This window comes from Hetaerina americana, unplaced genomic scaffold (genome assembly GCF_022747635.1).
Source record: "Hetaerina americana unplaced genomic scaffold, ioHetAmer1.1.p SCAF_23, whole genome shotgun sequence".
Taxonomy (NCBI): Eukaryota; Metazoa; Arthropoda; class Insecta; order Odonata; family Calopterygidae; genus Hetaerina; species Hetaerina americana.
Window position 1 is genome coordinate 5,855,047 of NW_027286797.1, and position 23,907 is coordinate 5,878,953.

The 23,907-nt window shown below is 36.5% G+C and overlaps 1 protein-coding gene across 1 annotated transcript in view; it reads right to left on the minus strand.

Annotated features, from left to right (window-relative positions):
* Positions 1 to 1,493: 1,493 nt before the first annotated feature.
* The window catches only part of LOC139689405 (BBSome complex member BBS2-like), a 29,316-nt gene continuing 6,902 nt past the window's right edge, over positions 1,494 to 23,907 (minus strand). The window contains exons 2-13 of the mRNA XM_071586506.1: positions 22,478 to 22,702; positions 22,128 to 22,316; positions 21,320 to 21,502; positions 18,224 to 18,446; positions 16,878 to 17,092; positions 13,991 to 14,047; positions 9,001 to 9,183; positions 8,616 to 8,765; positions 6,231 to 6,446; positions 3,482 to 3,648; positions 1,694 to 1,842; positions 1,494 to 1,618 (exon numbers count right to left, since the gene is read on the minus strand). Coding sequence (XP_071442607.1) covers positions 1,518 to 1,618; positions 1,694 to 1,842; positions 3,482 to 3,648; positions 6,231 to 6,446; positions 8,616 to 8,765; positions 9,001 to 9,183; positions 13,991 to 14,047; positions 16,878 to 17,092; positions 18,224 to 18,446; positions 21,320 to 21,502; positions 22,128 to 22,316; positions 22,478 to 22,702 — 2,058 coding nt within the window. The 3' untranslated portion in view covers positions 1,494 to 1,517. The remainder of the gene's footprint in view (positions 1,619 to 1,693; positions 1,843 to 3,481; positions 3,649 to 6,230; positions 6,447 to 8,615; positions 8,766 to 9,000; positions 9,184 to 13,990; positions 14,048 to 16,877; positions 17,093 to 18,223; positions 18,447 to 21,319; positions 21,503 to 22,127; positions 22,317 to 22,477; positions 22,703 to 23,907) is intronic.

Below are 23,907 nucleotides of genomic sequence, written 5' to 3' on the forward strand. Positions count from 1 at the left end.
ATTGTTTATCATATTGATTTATAAACAATTTTTGTTTCATTTCAACTGACCAAGAAATGCTGGTCGGACATTTTCATGAACAATGTCATTAAGATATTACATGCAAATGAATAGCAAAATGCAGCTTATCCAGCCACTACCAGCTGGTGACAAATAATTTTGCTCCACTTCTGTATCCACATAAAGGGATTATTATGATTATTCTAGCTGAATATATTGCGGATGTGATAGTAAAATTATGTGTTTCTTTTATGAGAGCTTTCAAATACGCACAAATTCGGTCACTTTTGAAAAAGAGACGCATGGCTCCTAAAAACATAACAAGCGTTTTAATATTTAATAAAGCAACAGAGTGATATATAGTGGCTGTACACCTGCTTCCTTTTGATGCAAGGGATGTCCACAAAATGAATTCTGTTTTATTCCTGCCATTACAGTCAGGTGCATGCACAGTCCCACCCAATGTTAGCTCAGACTGCAATTCATTTTCTGAATGAAAAGTACACTAAGCCAGTCAATATTCACCAGTGAGGTGATGGAGAAAATGTGATGAGTGATAAGAAGAAGGGTGAGGTAGGTCAATAATGGACATGAAAGTGTGCATGAGGAAAGACAAAGTGGAAGCTCATCTATGAATGATTAAGTTCATGCAGTTGAAGAAAAGATTAAGGAAAATTATCGGTTTACAATTTCTACCCTGTCTATGGAATTTCCCTTCATTTCTATAGAACTACTTCATTTAATCATTTCTGAAAAATTTGATAGTTGAAAACTTTGTAATCACTTGGTGCCGAAAATTCTTACCCAGCAACACAAAAAGAAGCATATGGACAGAGCACTTGAGCATTTGATATATTACAATTAGGAGGGCAGTGGCTGGAAACGAGAGCTGGGCAGTTTACAAAACCCCTGGATCAAAATGACAACCAATGGAATGGAGGTACATCAGCAAACCGGGAACAATTTGGCCATCCTCCATGCAGCCCTGGCCTTGTCCACATGGAAGTCATTTCCATCACTTTTTACACCCTAGGTCTTAGTCTGAACCTGGCGGACAGATGTATGATGATGATGTGAGAAAAGCTGTTCTTGCATGGTTGACATTACAGGTAGCAACTTTTTATGAAGAGGGCAAGACCCACTACGACAAGAGCCAAGAAAATGTAGGGAACTCATACAAAAATAGTTCATGGTTTGTAGAAGTTTGATCATAAATTATATCTCTCTGTGGGTACATCTGCTTTCTCCATTGCCAAACAGAACTTTGTGGTTTAACTTTGTATCATTGAACCACCCGAAAAAGATTCTTATAATTGTCTGGAATCATAACGACGGCGAGCATTAGTTCTTTAATAAGTTACTAGGTTGATCAGCACACCCTGCCCGTTATATGACTGAGAAAAAAGTACCATTGGATTTTGTATCACCATAATTAAAGGTGTCGTACACTGATACTAACCATTTAATCACCAACACGAGTCTTCTCTAGTTGACACCAAAAAGACTTCTCAGTGAAACTAGGCAACACCTGTGGTGAAAATTTTTGCAAGTGAAGAAAAATTGTTTTTTTCAATGGCAATGTGGCACAGTTGGATCAGGTTAGATTTTGATTCACCCACTAAAAGAAAAGTAAAAAGATTAAAATGTCATGACATACAATTGCTGAAGACTTCATTAAATAAAAAATTCTAACCTCTTAGCCTTGAAGCCTTCTGGACAATAAGGTTGACATCCTTAGATATCATTTGCATGTCTTCATGGGTACCACAGTATATTTTATGATTATGAATTAATGTCTCAGTTGTTTTCCTTAAATTAAAACAGTGTGACTTCAGACTGTCCCTGAAGAAGAATGAAACATTAGTATGGAAAATAATCAAAATGAGATATTATCAGCACTTGGGCAAAATGATTACATTGGTCATATGAGGAGGTGAAGTGAAGTCTGGAATGCTAAGTTGAAGTTTTCAATTCTTCCATATGTGGTGCATATGAGGAGAGCATTATTTAATTCTAATCATCACATCACTAGAACTGGGATTGAGATACCACTGAAAAAATCAACACCACCAAGATTCACACCCAGTCCATTGAAAGCAGTGCTTACGCCACCGCACCAATCCAGTCCCCACACACCTATTTCTAATGCATCAAGAGTACCCTCCAATATCATCACAACTTGGGATAATGAACAAGCAAACGAAAAGGCAAACCCTCTCTTTCTATTAATACCCCTAGTTTCATATAAAATATTGCAAGTTATATATCAGTTACCAATTTATGTCTTTACATGAAGGGGGTGTTAGGAACAGGAGAAAGGCTGATGCTAGTTGATTAAGGCAGCGGACAAGGGAGGCGAGGTGATTATGAGTGCCTTTGAGGGGTTTGAGGAGAGGAAGAAACTGTGCCTGCCCTACTGTAGGCGTCAAATTTTTGGTTCACAAGTATGGGGCAGGGTTGAACAAAAGGAGGAAATGATGGTAAGGTCACAGGAGAATTTGTTTTCCTGAGCGATGCAAGAAGGGATGTGAAACATTTTGAGATTGACAACTGAAATGGTATAAATACTGATGGGTAATTTAACTGCAATGCATTCTCATTAAATAGCAATGTGTTTTTAGGGGGGGATGGAAATGTATAAATTTAAGATACTGAATACCAATTTGGCTGATTCAACAGAGATTTCTTGGGCTTTGGACCAGTTAATGGGTTCGAACATGTCATTTAAATCAGAGGATAAAGGTATCTAACATTAATACCCAAACAAACAAAACCACACAAAAAATTACTTGACTTAAGTTAAGCCTAACTGCTGACTGTAATGACACTGATTATTTTATGACTCCTATGATAATTTTTAACCACAATTTTTAACTTTTTAAGTCTGCTAGCTCTAAGTTGATTTTTGAGAAAAATGGTGCAATATTTGTACGTCAAAGTATACAATAACTGACACCATTAATGTTACTTATCCAAGTAGGCTTCTTTAAAAATATTCCATCAATCTGCACCCATTTCTGTTCCAAGTACATTATAATGCTGAGAGGTAATTATATATGATACTAATTCCTATTAAGTGTAAAATCATGCATTCACTTGAATGAGAGACTAGGTTAATTTTTCAATTTTTGGGATTTTGCCAAAATTAGAGAGGATAAACAATACATATATATATTCAATCATAAGGTATAACTATGCAGCCTTTCTCACTAACTATTTAGATATAGATAGATAATTGGGAAATGATGGATGGTGAAATGAGTTCAGTGGTTTAAGTCTCGATATGAATAAAGCAGAATGAGAGTGGATGATGCTCAAAAAACACAAAGAAAGGTCACTTCTGAATGACTGATGTCACTTTTCATTACCAATTGCAAATGATGCATTTGAGATTATTTGACGAACTCGTTATTGAACAAAAATTAAATGCATTAATGATTGACCTAGAATAATCTAACTAATGGAGATGCTTCATACTTACAAGTCATTGAGAAGGTACGAGTCCTCGGCTTGAACAATACTTTTTCGGATGAACGTTGAGGAGTTTGTCATATCCCTCAGTAAATGGCCTTCTCCCTCTTTCACGCTTGGGATTTGCTCCAATAACTTTTTTAATTTTTCCAACTCCAAGGGAAAGTGAGCGACAACCTGCCAAACAACCAAGACAAAATGTATCCTAAACTCTCATTGACTTTTACTAGGATTTATCTAAAAATCTCAAGTGTGGAAGCATACATCAAGGTTTCCAGCCCCTGTTTATATCTTTTATAAAAACTCTATTTATAAATCATTTAATTGCTGAATTCCAGCTACCTGAGCATCCTTGCCAACAGAATGGCAAGGCAGCCCGTGAACCATCAATATCACAAGCAAAAGTTTCCATGAAAATAGTTCACTGAGACTGGTAGTTCTTTGGCCGAAAAACCATGATTAACGTCAAAGCACATGGTTAACCTCAAAATCACTCAAAATATTGTAAATTGGAAACTTAGCAAGCTCTCCTCCTTCAATTTCTGACAACTTAACTGCATTTATTAAAGTGACTGAGTTCAAATAAGCCAACAAGGTAGAAATTGAAGCAACTAGCACTCAACACCTCAGTGGAGCCTGAGACATAATTTCATTGTTTATAGGCTATTTTCTCAAAACCTCAATGCAATCGTTTTCATTAACAACTATTCAAGCATGACTTTTAAGACTGCAGGATATTTTAGTAGGCACTAGTTATCATTTGCAAAGTGGATTTGATAGTCGATAGAAATTATCACAACAAATTGTGTTTCCAATGCCCCACAGAAACATTCCCATTTCCTCTCGATGCCCCTTCCTCAAATACCACACCAAAATGGCTGGCCATTCCAGAAGGTCGCAGGTGTCCAGGGGTGGCCAGAGGTCCAAGCAACATAAGCAGTCACTAGGGGCACCAAGATGAGGGATGAATGGGGTTACACTTTTAATGGAATGGGTTTACAAGTATGTTATCTGATTTTCACTCTTCCCCCCCCCCCAACATAACCACAAGCTAAGAGCCAAGTTCTGAACATCTAAATCTACTTCTACATCTACATTATACCCCACAAGCCGCTGCAAGGGCATGTGGTGGGGGGTGTCAGGTCACCAACCGTAAAAAGGAACAATACCACATGAAAAACAACAGCATGGAAAATTACACCCACAGCAGCGCACACACTCATGCAAAAATCCCTTTATCCAACACTCATGCAAACACATATTCTGCAAACCAACAAAAAACTGCACCTCAGGATGCAGCACGAAAGCCATCCTACAACACGCAAGCCAGGAAACAACAAGCAAGAATGTGAAACACCAATACCGAGGAGACTGTAAAAGGCGGGGAATGCGACCCAACGTTGCAGGTAGCAGGAATTTCCCCCCGCGGAGAGGGACGAGGGATTGAAAGGGAGACTTACAAACAGATGAACAGAACACGAATGAGGTCATTTGGAAAGAATGGGTTATTATAACAAAGCACACGAGGTTACTGAAAGAGCATGCATTTAAGTAGAACTAATTATTTTTTAGACGCTGAGGGTGGCAAGTGGAATTTTTGCTATCTATAACCCTGCAGTTGCTATCCCGTATTGTAATCATGAAGATTCAATACCATTGACAGACACCCCATTTGTGATATCAGGAATAAACCCAGCACCCACTGATGGAGCGTGAAGGTCGAGCTATTGAGGGGGAGAGTCTACAGGTCTAAAACTTTTATCCATGCTGCTTGGTCACCACCATTTTGCTGGGAGCCCACTCATTTGTATTCAACTGGAGTAAGTCAATGCACTTCCACAGAACATGTGAAGTTTCAGTGTAATTTTACAAAAAGGCAACATGACTTGTGATCATTACAATTATAAGTACCCAAATATCTCTGAAAATTTATTGGAAAGGGCTATAGTATTTTCCTTCTGAAATTAAATGGAAGTGAGACAGTGGGGTGGACCAAAATTATTCTTGCTTGTACCAAAAATATTCTTTGGGCCATACCTACAGGTGTCAGTGATTTTTTTCAAGACCTCAACTCTGGTATCCTTCTGGGTTGAGGTCTTGAAAAGAGGAGATGAATAGATAGTCCTCTTTATTTTGGGGCGAGATTGAGACTATGGTGTCTCTTTTACCACCATGAAACTCAGAAAACACTGGATGACAAGGCACACAGAAAGACAACATGCATATGAAGGGGTCTAATAAAGAGTGACTTCAATAGGTTGAGTCTTGCATGAGTCGAGTAAGAGAGGCTCTTGGTAAATATTACTGGTGAAACCTCTCTAGTTAATTCAATAAGAAGCCCAATAACAACTTGAAAGCAATGCAGGAATTTGGAGTGGGACTACTGACCAGAGGGGCCAAGTTGGAATCCAATGCCTCCAGGTACCCACTGCTTGACCAAAGTTTTTCGATATTTTCAGTACCAGATCTTCCTGGAAAACCATAGGTGGCAAAGGGAAAGGAACTGGCCCCCCTACCCTGTGATTTGCCAGGAGGCCCAGTCACCTACAACATCACACAGCTCCGGTGAAGCTGGGGATGTTCCTAGTCGTTGCGAATGAAATCCAGGTCTTCCAGTCAGTAGGCAAAGCTTTACCCACAAGGCTACAATGACCCAATCAAGTCTAGTGATTCGAATTGATGGTGGACAATACAATAATCACCATGTTCACCAACAACATACTGTGGCAAGATAAACCCAAAATTTAATTTCAACTGACCTGCATGTCTTCCAGGTTCAGAAAAACTGCCAACGATTGAATCAAATCTCCAGCTAAACCCATGTCATCTGTTTTTATGGTAAAGTTTCCGCCAGAATCCATATTCATTGACATTTCTTCATTCGTTCTCAGTGAAGAAAATGTGCAACTTAAGCTATCCTCTTGAAATTGGATATCAGATGGCAGAATGAAATTTTGATTCATCCACATTAAGATCTATGTAATAGAAACAAGTGAGTAATAAATTATACTGAGGTATTCATAAATGGTTGCATAAAAAGGCAGAATTTCTTTGGAGTGAAAGCTCTCCTACATAATTAAACATATTATAGGAATACATACTTTAAATTACTATTATGAATACAACCATGCACAGGGTACATAGTCAAAGAAGTCATGATTATAAAGAAAAAAATTTTCCAATTCTCTTTTGAAACTTTCCAATATATTATCAAATATGGCTACATATCAGATTAAATGAATCAAATTAAAACCAGAGAAGACCTTTTGTAGCTTTTTGATAATCTTTTCTTCTTCAAAAATAGGCTCCTTGAAAATTAACCTTAGGATATCACCAATTTGTAAAAAAATTGTCGATTTCCCAAAATTATTTTACGTTCAACACAAATTTGAAAATTAATTAATTTTGAAAAATATTTAATTGTTTCGGAGTAAAATACCCAATGGAATATAAGATGTTTGCCAATTTTGAAACCATAATAAAAGAAAGACTCCAAGGTCCAAGCATCCAAGATTGAAACCTGAAGCATGTAGTGGCAGGTTTCAATTGGAATGTATCATCATCAACGAAGTAATCAATGGATAGGTGAGGTAATACTAAGTTTTACTGCATATGAAATCTACACTTGAGGGTAGGGGCCAGAGTTTTTCCATGCTCCAGCTGAGTATTGACACTGCATATCTCAAAGTTACATGCAACACAAATTGATGAGAAAGCTATGCTGTATTTTGATACACCGCACTTAAGATGAATTTTAAAAATTATTAATTTCCATTGCCATTTAATATTTGAAATTTTTGATGATTGTTTTTAAGTATTGAACATTTATTCATTCATGATATGAACGTTTTTACCCTAAGAAATGATGCTTGGCAAAGACACAAACTGTCAGGATCAATTTGGGGAAATATTACAAAGTTCATTTTATTTATTAATGATATTCTACACCAATTAAGGCCTAGAGACTTTACAAAAATTATTTTTTTGTGTGATATAGTTGCCAAGTTGCCCCCATTTGATTTCGTTCATTCATAGCTCCATCGTGTACATTCACTGTAATTCAAAGTATGAAAAGTATGATATAAACTTAGCTTTCAGGGAGCATGAAAAATTCTAGGGGATGTCAGAAGGAAAGGCCTCCAGCAGCACAGCCTTGTGCATATGTGGAAGCCATAGGAAATTCTTAAAGCAATGGATATTTTTCCTCAATTGCATTTCACTTCATTTTGGCTTAGTCTATGAAAGCTTTCCAGCTTTTCAGAGTGATACACTACTTTTTCATTCTCTTTGCCAGTCAATTATTTGGTGCAAACGTAACATAATTTATTCCTTTCCTCAAAGAGTTACAACTGTACAAGAGGGGGTTGGTGGCATGCTCTTCAACAATTGCAATAACCATTGCAAGTGGAGCAAGCATATGTCTTTCACACTCACTTTGAACATTTATTGAAAATGCTTTTCTTGGTGTATTAAATTTGTCATGAAATAAAACTTGTCTGCAGACAATTCTCTAAATTTCTCATGTGTAGTCCATCCCTTGCCTTTTTTTTAAATAAAAATATGATTTATCATTTAAAATATTTCAAAAGCAAATGATGGTAAAAATTATCATTACATCAAATATTTTCATTATATCATATTCCATGGTTGCATGCTTTGTTTTAGAGAATGAGATGGGGACAGTTTGACAACCTCAGTTCCTTGCACTTTGATGCATGGAAAGGCAGCAAGCAGAAGGGGAAAGTTCGCTAGAGTGAGGAAGATCATATGGAAGGGCAACCTTCCCCTTGTCACTCTGGAAGGGAAGGGAAAGGACTACAGTCTAAGGTCATTGGGATAGTCAACCCTCAATTTCACCCATGCATACTTTTCACTGTGGTTCCTCCAAAGGGAATTCAGGCTAAAAATGGGTCTCTGTGCACATGACCGGAACTTTCAAACAGATTACAAGATATGAACATCTATTTATAGGTAGAATAAAGTGGATGCTGAATATTTTTCATCGAGACATAATTGATTGGTAGAATTTTTAGACCTATTCCCCACATCTATAAAGGACTTCGCAGATACTGGATGAAAGGCATCAGTAATATTTATATAATTATAATATGCAAACTTTGGTCAAACAATAACAAGAAACTTACCCTCTGTACTCTTTCCCTTAAGTTAAAAGACACATAGCTGACCACATTTGTGTAATGTGAGCTTATTACTTTGTACATAGAAAAACGTGGAATCTGTCTGGTAAGCTCAAAAACATGAAATTGAACACTTCCTGGATAACCTACAAGAGCCTAATGAAAGAAAGAGATAATTTCATGAATTCACTAAATTACCAACAATGACATCAATGAATAATTCAAACATAAAAGCATATATATTAGTTTTTCCACAGACATTAAAAGTATAAATAGGACTACATGAATTATTCAAATAGTAAAGAAGGGTATGAAAACCTAATTTAAAGCCAAATATTACATTGAAACAGTGTCACAAGATTTTCGGCCAGCTCAAAAATTAAGAGCTTACCTTAAGGTGAAAATCTAAAGGGACATCTCTTGGAGGGAAAAGAGGTACTTTTACTTTATTGAAAAGTTGTGATTCTTTAGGATGAATGACATGTGTCTCCCCATCAAATATCCCTTCTCCATACACGAGGACTAGCCTTATAACAGTGTCATTGTTTGTTGAGAGTCCAAGTTCCACATGAGGCTGGAATTGAGTAGAGAGAAAATGTTTCAAGGTAAGAAAATTGAGGTGGACATTTATATTCACACAAAGAAAATTACAGAGCGTTATGTAAATTTAGTCACACAATTTGACAAATTCATACTTATCAGAACATTGATATATATTTGTGTATGTACCTGTTTTTATGCATATATGTCATATGTGTGCTTGTACATTAGGCATGCATGTTCACATGTTCACACAATTTATTATATCTCAGTTAGTATGTTAACAATTAATAGGCTCACAAGTTGCACATACTTTTTACCAAGTCATCTCCAAAGCAAACAGTATCAAGGAACTCAAGTATAACTAGGCTTTGACTGTGTTCAGATGATTTTTTCTATGCATGAATGGCCTAATGAAATTCTCAGAGAGCACTTCCTTCAGCATGGTGATAGTAGTCATTCACTGCCATGTTCCGCGCAGTTTCATTCCCCAAAAACTGCAAATTCTTCAAATAGATATAAGAATTCTACTTAGAATGGCTCAAAATCTTACCGTCCATGAAACAGCAACAATTCAGCACACTTATTCAGAGGTAAAAATACATTTAGCAGGATTGAGTGAGAGCATTGTCAACCACCAGAGCCCCACAGCTGATGGTCACATGACTTATGCACCAGTAACACAACCCAAGAAGGAAACGAGTTACCATACTGCCTGCCCCGTAAGATGCGCTTTTAGACTCAAAAAGATGCTCATTAAGTGGCCTGCATCTTATGGGCCAAGGGATATGGGTATGGCTTCATCTTATACGTCATAAACCAATTCACCGGGAAAGATAATTCCCATTGAGTATTTTAACCTCCTCAGGCATTGACAATTGTTGTCTTCATTACAAGTTTTGATAATAACAGCGTTTTGAGTAGTTGTAGTTTTTATGGGATGTGACCAAGAGCTAAGGTCACTCGCGCCATTAGGGATGGTTGGGAAAGGAAGGGTGGAGAGAAACCCGGTGTCAGCATTTGCCTACTTTTGTCGAAAGGTACCAAGGGGTCTGCAGTTTAAAATACCATCCAACAGATGTCATACTCACTCAAAGTGCTCTCCACAAAGCATTTCGGAATACCACTGAAAAATATTTATTGTCTCCAGGATTTGAACCCAGGCACTCTCACTGGGAAACCTGTACATTAGCCACTACACCATCTCGACCCAATTACAGTGTACTAGAAAACTTTAAATTTATAGACCAAATCTGATGTGGCCAACACTTGACTTTCTCACTATGGTTTTCCTTTTTATAACTTAGGATAAATACAGCACTACTAACTGAATGTAACTCACAGCACTCATTCATTCAGATCTAAAGCCTTACATCTAATGAGTAGATTAATCCACCTCTTTGAGTTCCAAATTAGAATATTCAAAGCACAGAAATTTTGAGGTGAAAGTGGTTGATTTTTGTGTGGCAATCTCTACAAGTGTAATTCATCATAAGCATTCAGTGACACAAACCATTATAAATTGGCTGGATTTACGGCTTTATATTGAGATGTTAATATGAAACTTCCATGCACTGATGCACTGAATACAATGAGTCCAAGGCAAATTTCTCATCCGAGAACTCAAATGTTCTTCTTCCTTAGGATTTCAAATCAAAGCTTCCCCTTTAGTCATTATGGAATGGGCACTAGCATGGGTGGTAATAAATGTGCAAAATACAAAGCATGCATTCATGCAAGGCTGTATGATCTCCCTCTTTTTCCCTTTAGGGAGTATTTAAATACTCCTGCATTCAAACTGCAAGCCTGCCAAAACTATTACCTTTCATAATTTAACCATTCATCATTTAATTACACCCACCCAATTATACTTAACTAGTTCAGTATTAACAGGTTGACTACTGTAGCTGATACTGGAGTCTGATGACAGTTCCTTCTCCTGATACACTTATGTGACCACCACTAGTGCTGTGATGTTACTTTCATGTCTGCTATAACCTTTGAATGCACCCACTAGCCATGCTTTTTCATATTTTCCAGTGTTATATGCAAATTTAAAAAAAATTGGCAGACACAAGTGTCAACCACAGTATTCAGAAAGCATGTCAGCAGACACCCGTGTCCACAAAATACTTCTCAACATCACTGTGTGTCCACTGCTACCGCTTTTAGACATTTCTTAATAGAGTTCTGTGGCCTCAGGGTGGACCCACTTAGTCTATTTCATGAATTTTCGTCTCTTTTATGTGAATACAATATTTATTTCAATATTATTCAAAATAGATTCAGAAGAGCAGACTATTAAGCAGAATAGAACATAAAATAAAAGAGACTCAATAAGATGAATAGTTTCACTTTCTAACAGAAAGAGGGCACAAGATGCAGTCAGTTGACTGAGAAAGAAATTCATGGACTTAACTGGAGTTCACTGATGAGCATTTTGAAATACACATATTGATGTTAATTGGAAGGATAGGAGATGGCATAAAGTATTTTATATAAAGTAGAAATTAGCAGTTAGAGATTAAAATAATTAAATGGAGAGTTGAGTAATGGCAGAGGAGAATGGAAATGATGCTGTAGGTCACCAGGAATGTTTCATGCAAATGCTGAAAAACTGTATGACAAAAATAGTAAAATGGTGCGGTGTTTAAGACATGGTGTGAAATATACATTCAAGGAAAAGTAAAGCCTCAATTAATTTCCTTTAAGGATGTATACCAAGCATTACTTCTACCATATTGGGACTTTAGTGACTTATCATAAGGTAATCTACTGGTTAAGGTAGGTTTTTGGATGGACAAAACTACCAAATAAATATTTTGTGACTCCTAACAAAACACGAAATCCAGCAACTTACTCTACATCAGGTCCCTCTTCATCTCTGAGTACTTCCTTCCTCCCTTCATCCCGTCCAACATCCCTATCCTGTTCCTGCCCTTTCCTCGTTTGCCCAACATTCTCCCCTCTATTACAGGCTTCAACATCCCACTACCAATCAACATGCCCATTATCCATTTTTCCTGCCTCCATAGGATTTCTCCCAACAAACCCACCTCTTTGCCCATCATACCAAGTACTTTCTCATTTGATTTTCTTTCGGTCCATTTTACCTTCTCTATTCTTCTCCACACCCACATTTCAAAAGCCTCCAGTCGACGTCTATCCTCCTGCTTCAGTGACCATGTTTCTGCACTGTACATAGCTATGCTCCTTAATATTCTTACTCAATGACTCTGTCATCAACTCCCTCCTCTTTGTGAAAGCCTCTTTACCTAGAGCAATTCTTCTCCTTACGTCCCTACTACTTTGGCCGTGCTGGTCCAAAACACTACCGAGATACGTAAACTGTTCTACCTGCTCTAGTTTTTGCCCTCCTATTTTGATGTTTAGCTTAGCCATTTTCTTTCTGGAAAATCGCTAACTTTTGTTTTATAATTATAAAATTTTAATAATATATTCTCATCCCATATCTGTCACACTGAATTTCCAATTCACTCAGCAATGCTTAACACCCCTTGGCTGACTGACAAACTAAAGCTTGGTCATCAGCAAACCTAACTGATTTTACGAATTCCCCACCCTCTTTCATTCCTACCTCAAGTTCTTCCCATGCCACTTAAATCATTTCCTCTTCATACCGGTTGAACAGCAACGGTGTTAATGGACAAACCTGCCTTGCACCTCTTCCTAACACTGCCCATCTGGACTCCCCGTTCCCCACTCGCACCTGAGCAGTCTGAGACGTGTACAGGCTGCAGATTAGCCTCATTTTCCTCCAATCTATTCCTATTTCCTTCAATATACTCATTAGTTTTTCCCAATTCACTCTATCAAATGCTTTTTCGAAATCTACGAAACAGGCAAATACATCCTGAATGTACTCTATATTCCTCTTGATTAGTGATCTCATTACTTCAATGGCATCACACATACCCCCCTTCCTAAACCCAAACTGGTCATCCCCTAAGTAATCATTTGCCCTCCTCTCTATCCTTTTGTTTATGATCCTGAGAATAACTTTAGCTGCATGGGATATCAAACTTATTGTCCTGTGGTCCTCACATGATGTAGGCTTTACCTTTTCGGAAAAGGAACTAAAACTGATCTCACAAAGTCTTCCGGCCAGCTTCCTTCCTCATAGATACTATGAATCAGTCTATATAGCCTCTTTTTCCCACATTTTCCTAAACCTGTAAGTAGTTCTACAGGAATGTTATCCACCCCCATAGCCTTAATTGATCCCATCTCCCTTTATGCCCCTTCTATTTCCTCGTCGAGTATGCCTGGACCTAAGCAATCTTCCTGTACTTTCATGTTCCTTTTCTATGTCTAACTTTGTTGATCTAAGTTCTTTACTATACAGTTCTTCTATATATTCTTCCCATATCTCTTGGATCTTTGCTGTGTCTTACCCGCCTTATCTCTAACTCTTAGCATAGATCTTCCTTTCTTACTTCGCAATAAAGATTTTACCTTGCTGCATAGCGCACCAATATCCTCTGCCTCGGCAAACTTTGCATATACTCGCCCTTGAATGACTCACTAAGCACAAAAGATTGGTTTTGAGAGTAACTTTTGAGAGTAGAAGATCACTATGATTGAACTTCGTGACCCTAAAATTACAGATATTAATAGTTTTTCACTGGATCTTTCATTTTCACACCAGTTAATAAAAAGTCTAGTAAGAATGAGCCATGCAAGAAATAATTGCTTGATTGAGATTTTTTCACCAATTATTAATAGATAAGTATATCTGTTTGTAGTGTTTTATTTGTGATTAAATTCATCAGAAAATATTCTACTCTACATGCTCCTACTGATTTCAAAATATTATTCACCTTTAGCTGAGAATTTCCCATACTTATGCTGACTCTTGTCTGAAGCCTTGTGTGTGCCTGTTCAAAAGATTAGATTGGTATGAATAAACATTCTTTCTCCAAATATTTTATCTAAATTAAATTTCACTATGATAGCATCAATTAAAAATTAGAAAATTATTACTCATTACTGAATTCCAAATTCTAATCTTCTTATGCTCCCAGCAATCACAACTATTTGGGCAGCTCCCAGTAAATAATTGCCTATTTCCTAGGTGTATGATGAATTTTCTGGTAAATTACCAAAATGTCACTATATCCAGAGAATATAAGCAAATTAAAAAACAAAAGAGCAATTCAGGTAAGGCTAGAGTAGATATTGAAGTGGATTGATAAATACTACTTGCAATCAATTATGGCAAAAATGTATGATTCTTCACTAAAATGTGTTTCAATGAATAAACTCCCGCGTTAAAATCAGGAAGAGCCACAGAGAAAGTATTGATGGAGCGACTTCATATGGAGCCAATTGGTTTTTCATGAAGTCGGTTTCACTTCTGGCAATGGCAATGCATGCTTAAAACATGCCTAAACTGTATTTGGAAAAAATAATTAGTCAAAGTCTGATATATAAGGACAAAATACATTACTTAATGGATATATGGGTCCTTCAATAACTCCTTAGAAAACCCAAGAGATGGCACTCAAATTATCGGAAAAGGATTGTTTTAAGTAGGCCTCATCTTTCTCTAGATTGCTGTTTAAGTTTCAACAATATCCAGCAAATGGTTTCATTTTCATAGTTAATTGAAGCAACAAACTTTTGTTTATTTAGAAGAATGGAAAAAAATTAACGGAAGTGATTTAACACTCCTTCCTAATTTCCTCTGAAATGATTGACAAAATCCACATAATAGTTTTGAGTGATTGATGAATCAAATTTTGTTGAAGAAGGCAAAGATGGTAAAATCATCCAACAAAGTGACGGGCACGTTCTTTGGGACCCATGTGGAATCATCTACATCGACAACTTGAAAAAACAAACGATAAATGGAGAGTATTGCCCATTAATATTGCAACAGTTGAGTAAATAAATGAAAAAATTTCTCATTTGGTAGAGAAAAATATTCTTTTTCTCCAAGGAAATGCATGGGTTTTTAATGGCAAAAATTATCACTTTAAAGTTCAGATCATAACAACATCCACTGTATTCACTAGTTTTGGCTCCCAGGAGCTTTTTCTAATTCAACATAAAAATTATGGCTTGGCAGAAAATGATTCACATCAAATGAGGAGACAATTGCCAACACAGATGTTTATTTTAAGAAACTTCCAAAATTCTACTTTTTGGATGAAAAAAGTTAAAGAAACTCTGTGAAAAGTGCAATGATCCAAAAGGAAATAACGTTGATAAATAAAAAATCTACCCAAAATTATTTTCTATTTTTTCCTCAGGACTTATTGAACGAAAATCAACGTACATTGATTTGCCTAGATGAAACTAAAAGAGATAAAAGATATAAAGGAATTCTGTCTCTCCAGAACAACAATTTAAAATACATACTGCTTGGAAGCAGTGGCATCACCCTAGCAATAGGGTTAAGGGGCCAAATACACCTCATGTCATGCAACCCACAAAACATGTTATTTTTGCCAGCTTTCTGCTAGAACTCTAACGCAGTTAAAAATCCTTGCTGACACTATCCAGTCATTCATTGAACAAATGAATTTTTTTAAAGAGTGGTTTCAAAGAATTCCCATAATTTAAGGAAGAGAGCTGCCATTAAAATTATACATCATCTCTTATCTGAACATTCAACCATATGAACAGCCAATTAATCAACAGTCTGACTTGGCCAAGACATCAAACCTCCCCTTAAATTACGCTGCAAATCAGTGGCTCTCAGTGATAAATGTGCATTGGGTCAGACTTTGGAGATTGGGGTGGGGCAACTCCTTCCATCTATGCCACTGGGTGCAAGACATCCATCAATTTTTTCAGACATAATCCCTATACTCAATTGTTTTAAAAAGCATGTCTTAATGCCGATAGCACGATGTGCAAGGTATTGCTAAGATTTTCAAGAGCCATTTTCATGTCCTCAAACCAAACTGTTTCCAAACACAAAACTGGCTCTTCAAATTATTTGGTTTGGGAGTATTACCTTTGAGCCAAGTTCATGTGGCACTGAATTTGTTTCCGATTTCCTAAACGAAGCTTTGCCGGGAAAATTTCACTTGTCTCATCAGCTAAAGGCTCTGTATTGGGAGCGCATTAATATCCCCAGATCAGCATTGGCAGAAAGCCAATAAGATTCATCTGTCGAGCAGCCCGCGTATATGCTGGACATTGAGGATAAAGGATCAGTCTGAAAAAAGCCAATTAATGTATAAACTAAATAAACTACCAAATGTTATTGGTAGACGTGTTCATTATGCTAGAACTGTACATCCCAAGAAACATTGTTTTAAATATTTGACCATATTAATTTGGATATAACCATACCATTCACTAGTGATTGACTTAGCATAAACTACATTAGAAGCTAATTTGATGGATATAAAAGGGTCTAAAAAATTGGGAAAATGTGGGAATGGATCAACTGTAATGACTGAGGTAAAAACTTAAAATCCAGTTTCAATAATATGATATATTAATAAAATGAGCATATATTAAGGTGCAAATTGTGTTGGATCCACTGCAAGATAGCTAATATTAATCATTTATTGAAAATGATTGAAACTAGATTTTTGACCCTGTGATCCACTTCACTATTATAACATTTATTTCAAAGGCGAAAATCTGAAGATGAGCAAAAATCGGAGCTTGGGGAAGTGATATTAAGTCAAATTTTATGATTACAAAGTATCAGCAGTACTTAGTTTAAATAAAGAGTTTCAGGATTACCGGAATCACACCATATTCTTCCAATGGAGTTCCCCTTGAACTTCTGTCCTCATTGCTTAATGAGTTGTCACCATATTTAGCATTCCCTTCATAATTTTTCAGCTCTTGTAACAAATCTTTACGCTTAAGCATCATGTCTTGAACAGTCTCTTCTTCAATGCCAGGTTGCCACTTCTGCAGGAAGGTTGTAGGCTGGCCCACTTGGAAACCCATCACTGGAAGCAGGAGTTTGAAAGAGAATGTTACCATCATTAATAGTCAAAATAACTCAATAAAATTACTATAGCCATTTAATCATTCCAAGATAACTGAATGAGTAATTGGAGGATAATCATCCAGCACCATAAAAAATACCTCAACCTGAACAATAGCATTAACAACTTAGATACATATTATACTAAACCCTGACTAATTTTCTCCTCAGGAGCTGCAGTGAAACTGGGATTAACCTTAAATTCATCATCAAATTAAGTCTGTATCTAGAAGAGATATCTGATGAAAACAGAAACGTACAAATATCGAGATACTAGGGAAGAGGACTAGGATTTAATCATGAGAGTGACACCCAGCACACCGCCAAGGTGCGTGGTCTCTGACCTTTGCCAACAGCCATACTCTATAGAAAAAGGATTTGGAGGAATCATTTTCTTTTCTCCACACCAAAAATCTATCCCTACCTTAATCTAGCAACAATCTTAACAAAATATATTGTGAAACCACTAATGATGGACACTCACTATCAAGCTACCTCCACATTAGCTGCAAGAAATTCTTTCCATTAACTGAGTTCATGGAAAATATATATAAAAACACCTCTCACTAATGATCACTCTCAACAATGGCCATGGCCAGTCTATTTTGCATTCTAATCCACATTGATGGCCAGTCAAAGGGTAACGCTCTTGAGATGATGAATAGTAAGGATGGATAATCGTGCATCGGATCAACTGCGTTTTGCAGGTCACCTCAATGAAAGGAAGCACCAAGTGCCATGACTTTCAATTTCTTGGTCAGCAAAGATGGACTTTTTTTAAAGTAAGTGAAACATTTAATTTTTTGACATCATAATACAGACAAAATTTGGCATATAAAATGGAACACCTAAGGATTAAACAGGATTGGAGTTTATGAAAAATTGATGAGAGGAAGTGAGTTATTGAAATTTGATTTCAACTGCATACACACACTTATTTTCAACCCCACCCCACAGTAAGGTCAGCAGTGAACTGCACTACTCCACTGCCTTTACCCTTAGATTATTAGGCTCATTTACTACTAATACTTTTGAACACTGAATTTTCAACCACACCTAAATATTTGTGTAGAACCCTTACAATATTACTTACCATCTCCATTTTCTGAGCAGCAGATCAAATCATCCTTTCCAGACATCATGAGATCTCCTTTAACTAGACCAGCAACACCATCCTTCATGTGTTCAGTGAAAACTATATCTCCAGAGCGGCTATTTCTGGCATCAATTTTTCCATTGGACCATCCCGTGATCAATTCCTCGACCCCATCTCCATCAATATCAAATCCAATGATGGATACTGCTTGATTTTTAGACTGGAATACAATAATTCATTTAATTCAATAAAATGACATTATTATCTATCCCCAAAACCAATTTAGCTCTTTTAATAACTGATTTTTTCAAATTAGATAAATATTTTTCCATTAATATAATTCTGTTATGACAATTTAATTATGTTAATATTTATTAAAATATAAACACATAACATAGGATACATACGTCAGGGTGCCATTTGGCTTTGCTAGTGCACGAGGGTAACATGCATATCCCAATACCTACATACAACATTTGTCACACCATGCTATGCTATATATAACAATACTTCCTTCCCTCAACATAATCTCCTTTCATCTCTATACACTTTTCCGAGCAATACTCAATAAGTTCAAAACCCTCTTTGTAATAAGAATCAATACCTTCTTTGTCTTGCTCCTCAAAATAGCAATTAACTGCCGACATCACTTCTTCACGGTAGGAAAATCTTAGACCACCGAGCCATTTTTTCAAGTTTTCGAAAAGTAAACAATCCGAGAGGGCTAAATCTGGCAAATAGGGTGCATGAGGCAGCAATGTAAACTTTAATTCATGAACATTGGCCATTGCGATACCAGATTTGTGAGCTGGTGTATTTTCTTGATGAAACAAAACTTTCTTCTTAGCCAAATGCGGCTGCTTTTGCTTAATTTCTTAACTCAAACATTGCAATAAGTTTGCATAATATTTGCCGTGACAAGTTTTTCCTTTTTCAAGATAGTCAATGAAAATCATCCCACACGCATCCCAGAAAATCGACGCCATGCTCTTGCCTGCAGATGAAACGGTGTTCACCTTCTTTGGAGCATGTTTTGAATGCCCTTTTGAATCCATTGCTTTGATGGTTCTTTTGTCTCAGGTGTGAAGTGATGGCGTTTCATCCATGGCTATGAAACGGTGCAAAAATTCTGCTTTGTTGCTGTGAAACCTTGCAATCAATCAACTCCATTGAAACATTTTCATGACACTGGTTTTGCTCAAGAGCGAGAAAACGTGGCACCCATCTTGCACAAAGCTTTCTTATGGCCAAATATTCAGTTAATATGTGATGTACTATCCTTTTTGAAATGCCTAATATGTCTGCTAGCTCGTGCATTTTCAGTCGACAATCATCCAGTATCACTTTGTAGACTTTCTTCACCGTTTCGGGAGTTGTCACCTCATTTGGTCGACCAATGCGACTCATCTTGGCAGCTCGTACGGCCTCGTTTAAACTCTGTTACCAATTATTTTACTGTTGTAAACAAAGGAGCATACTCACCCAGAGTAGAGTACAGTTCAGCTTTTATATTGGTTGGGCTGAAGCCTCCCAAATAAAAGGATTGTATCTCTTAGCGATGACCACATTTCTACATTTTCACAAATTCACTGAAAAATTTCACTATTGATGGCTGCCCAACAAATACTAAACAATGTGGCGTCTTCAAACATGAAAAATATGCTTTATAGATTGCATACTTTCAAATACAGTGATATTTTTCAAACAGCTAGTGCCATCTCTAGGCCAGGCTGGGTACTTCTGGGCCTTCCCATGTATTCATGAAATTCAAGTGATCATGTACCTCACTCCCTACTTTGTTAATGGAACAAAATAGCAAACCTTTCTGATGGCAAATAAGAAGCCTCTTGTTTACACAAGGTACCTTGTGTTACAACTTAATTTGCTTTTTATCTTTTGCAATCACCTGGTTGAATCATATCTTGATTTCTTGGCAAATAAATATTAGTTTTACCTTAAGTGCCATCAGGGCAACATGCTAAACCTCATGGCCAGCATACCAGCAGATACTATAGCTACTATAATTAACTTTATATTTTGACAAAAATTTGAAATTGAAATTTTTTATGATGCATACAGGTAATTGGAATAAACTAAAAGGACAGCAGAGTTAATGCTCAACATAGAGAAAAGGCCCCAGTGATCAGATACAGCAAATTTAGGAAAGAAGCTACCATAAAGATAGGAGTAAAAAGGGTGGTTCATTATTGTCATTGATATTTTATGTGCACGTTGAGATGGTAATTAATGAGATCAAGGAAAAGATAAGAGGTGGCATATGAATTCAAGGAAAAAGGGTAAGTTTTCTGTAATTTTAGGACAGCACAGCTATAGTTACAGAGAAGAGAGATGAACCTTACAATAACACCAGAAAATATGAGAATAGGGAAGAAAAACTACCATCTCCAAGATAAAAAAGATTAAAACTAGGGTAGAATTCAGCAGTCAAAGTAGGTGAGACTAGGGAAAGACACACAGGAACAACTGGAAGAGTTCTGCTATTTAGAAAGCAGGATTAATAGTGATGAAAGAAGAAAAGAGAGATATAGTAAGCCAAATAAAAATAGAAAATAAGGCCAGTTTCCTAAGAAGAAGCGACTACTAGTGGCAACAGTACTAGCATAGGCATTAAGAAGATATTAGTTCAGAGTTATATATGGACTGCACTCTTCTATGGATGTGAAACGGGTAATAGGAGCGACAGGGAAAAGAAATTGGAAGTGATGGAAATGTTCTGCAGAATAATGCTGAAAATAAAATGGATAAGCAGAGTATCAAAGGACTAAGTACTCTAGGGAGGGATGAAACTTAAAAAAAGAAGAGGGATACTGGGAGAAGCAGGCAAGAGAAAATGGTTCCCTCAGAGGGTTCCCTCAGGTTCCCTCTTGATTCCCTCAGAGCTCCATCAGGAGCTCTGAGGGAATCAAGAGATAGGCAGACAACTTGGAGAAGCTCCACAAACTGATACTTGAATTGATAACCAGCAACAATAAAATTTTGTACAGACGTTTATCAAAGAGGAGGTATACCCAAATTTTAGATCATAATGATAAATGCAAATATATATTCAGTTCTACGGTGACAATGCAATACCTTAACCCTCCACCACCGCTGAAGTTGATCATACAGCCCAATAGTTCCATTTGACAGGGCATATGCAAATGAAATTCCATTCAATGGTACAAGTGATGTCACAACCTCCGTTTCTGTTATCTCGGATACAATCATTTCATTTTTAAAGGCCGTGATTTCATAATCCGCAGAACCAACCACCAACTGAAATTTCGAGATAAAAATAATGTATAGCTATACTGGTAGCCTCCAATGAGTAATTATATAGCTAACAAAGAGGCCAAGGAATTTTCATTGGTACATCCTAAAATTAATTTTTCATAGCATTAATTAACTGAGAATTGGGTTACACAGAACTAAACTTAATGTTTATATGAATAGAGATCCTAAGTAGTGATACATGGACTCTTATGGCACTGAAACCCATTCCTCTTCTTTAGAATGTTTTTGCTTAAGTTTAGTTTTATTGTATAATAGAGAAGAATGACCAAACCAGCACGGAAACAATTTATTCATTTTTAATCTGATTGCCCTTGTTCAGGATTCTAGTCCTGCTCTCCTATAAAGGTGACAGAAAATGGATTTGGGAAGTTGCTGTTTATGGGAATATACTTAGAATTTCACTGAGGTAATTATTTCATTCATGAAATAAAATAGGGAGGTACTTAAAGAGCATTCGCTGGACCCAGCCTGACCTTATATATTACAAATGATTTTCCCAGATAAGATTTTAGCTGATGTGATGACTAAAGTAATGAATGAAGGCCGACGAGGTGCACATTGGTTTACGCATGAACATTCCAGTTTATCACATGGGATTTTTACTTACTTCATTCTCACCATCTTTGTCAAAATCCACTAATGCCATCGAGCAGACACTGTCTCCCACTACATTCCAATATACTTCATTTCCGGCAAAGTCAAACCCTTGAACACAACAGTTTCCACCAACCAGTGCCAATGGATACCTTTTCTGGCCAAAGTTACCAATTGCTATTGAATTAACACCATCTTTTACCTAGATCAAATAAAAAGAAATTACATATGCAAAACAGGATTTAAATCTGAAAAATTTCCCAATAATATAAAAGTAGCCGGGAAACACTTTTAAAAATGTACATAAACCAATGAATGAAGAATAATTGTTGCACCTGAAATGACAACAGAAGAAAAACTCACCTTTTGGTAAAAAACATCAACATTCTTGTGGACATCATAAGCATGTAAATATGATGCAGTCCCAACCAAAAGAACATCATTATCTCCGCTTTCACTCAAACAACCTGCACAGATTGATGTCACCACTTGATTAATGTTCATTGTGGTCATTTCATTATCCTGATTACTGAGATAGTTCTTTCCTTTTTTTGTTCTCATTTCCTTCTTTGGATGATAAATTATTACCTTTGAACAAATAATTTTTAGTATATTAAAAATCAATTACAAAAAATACTTATGAAAACAGCAAAAAAATAAGAAAAATGCAATTCACTACTGACAGAGGATAACATCATGGTTAAATGTCCCATTCATTTCTGACCTCATTTCAAGGAATACAGAGAGCAAATGGAGGTTATTTATTCGTGTACACTTGAATTCATGGAAGTAACATGTAAAATATTATTTGCATGTGTAATATATTCTTTGTAAATTTGTATTTTGGGTTAAACTTGATGCAAGAAAAATTACCATGGATTATACTATAGCCAGGGTGAAAGGATGGGGAAAATATCAAGTTGAGATTAAGCAACCCTCAAAACATGTGATCATTGTCAACTATTTGCTAGAATGCTACGCAGTAAAAAAATCTTGTTGACACTATGCAGTAATTCAGTTCAATAATGACAATTTTTAAGGATTAGTTCCTTAGAGTTTTGACAGTTTAATAACAAAACCTAAGTAAAATATAAATTTCAATTACCTGAAATCAATGGCCCAGTCAATTAGTCAATAATCTGACCAGGCCAAAAGATCCAAATCCCACTAAATTAGCACCAAAATGAGGTGTTCTTGGTGAAATTTGTGAGGTAAAAACTTTGAAGCTTGGAGGGAGGGAAGGACTGGCACCCCTTTAGCCCCCTTCCATACCCACACTTCTGAACTTAAAGCATTTGCCAATAACCTTAATTCTTTCTTTGCCCTCATGGCTATCATATCTATGAGGAAGTAGTGGAAGCGAGAAAGGACATGTTAAGAATCCCAGAAGTTGGCCAAAAGAAGAGAGAGGAGACAGTGTGGGGTTAGCTATGTGAAATGAAAAAGGTGGAGAGATTACATGCATAAATTAAGTATACAACATGGCCTGGTAGTGGTAAATACATTTTTTGGAAAAAAGCTGTAGAAGAATTACTGTTAGAAGACTTACACTATTAGAAAAGTATTGTTACATATAGTGCTACAATACATAATATGTAAAAAATAAATTGTACAAAAATAAGATGCACACCAAGAAGCATGCAATGAGCTCTGGAAGACAGTGCTAACACAAAACCCATTATTTAATCCACATATATTTTATACATCCTTCCTTTCTTCAAATCTTATTCATTGTTCACTAGCCTCCTTGACCATAACATCATCCTAATATGTATAGACTCCCATACCCTTAC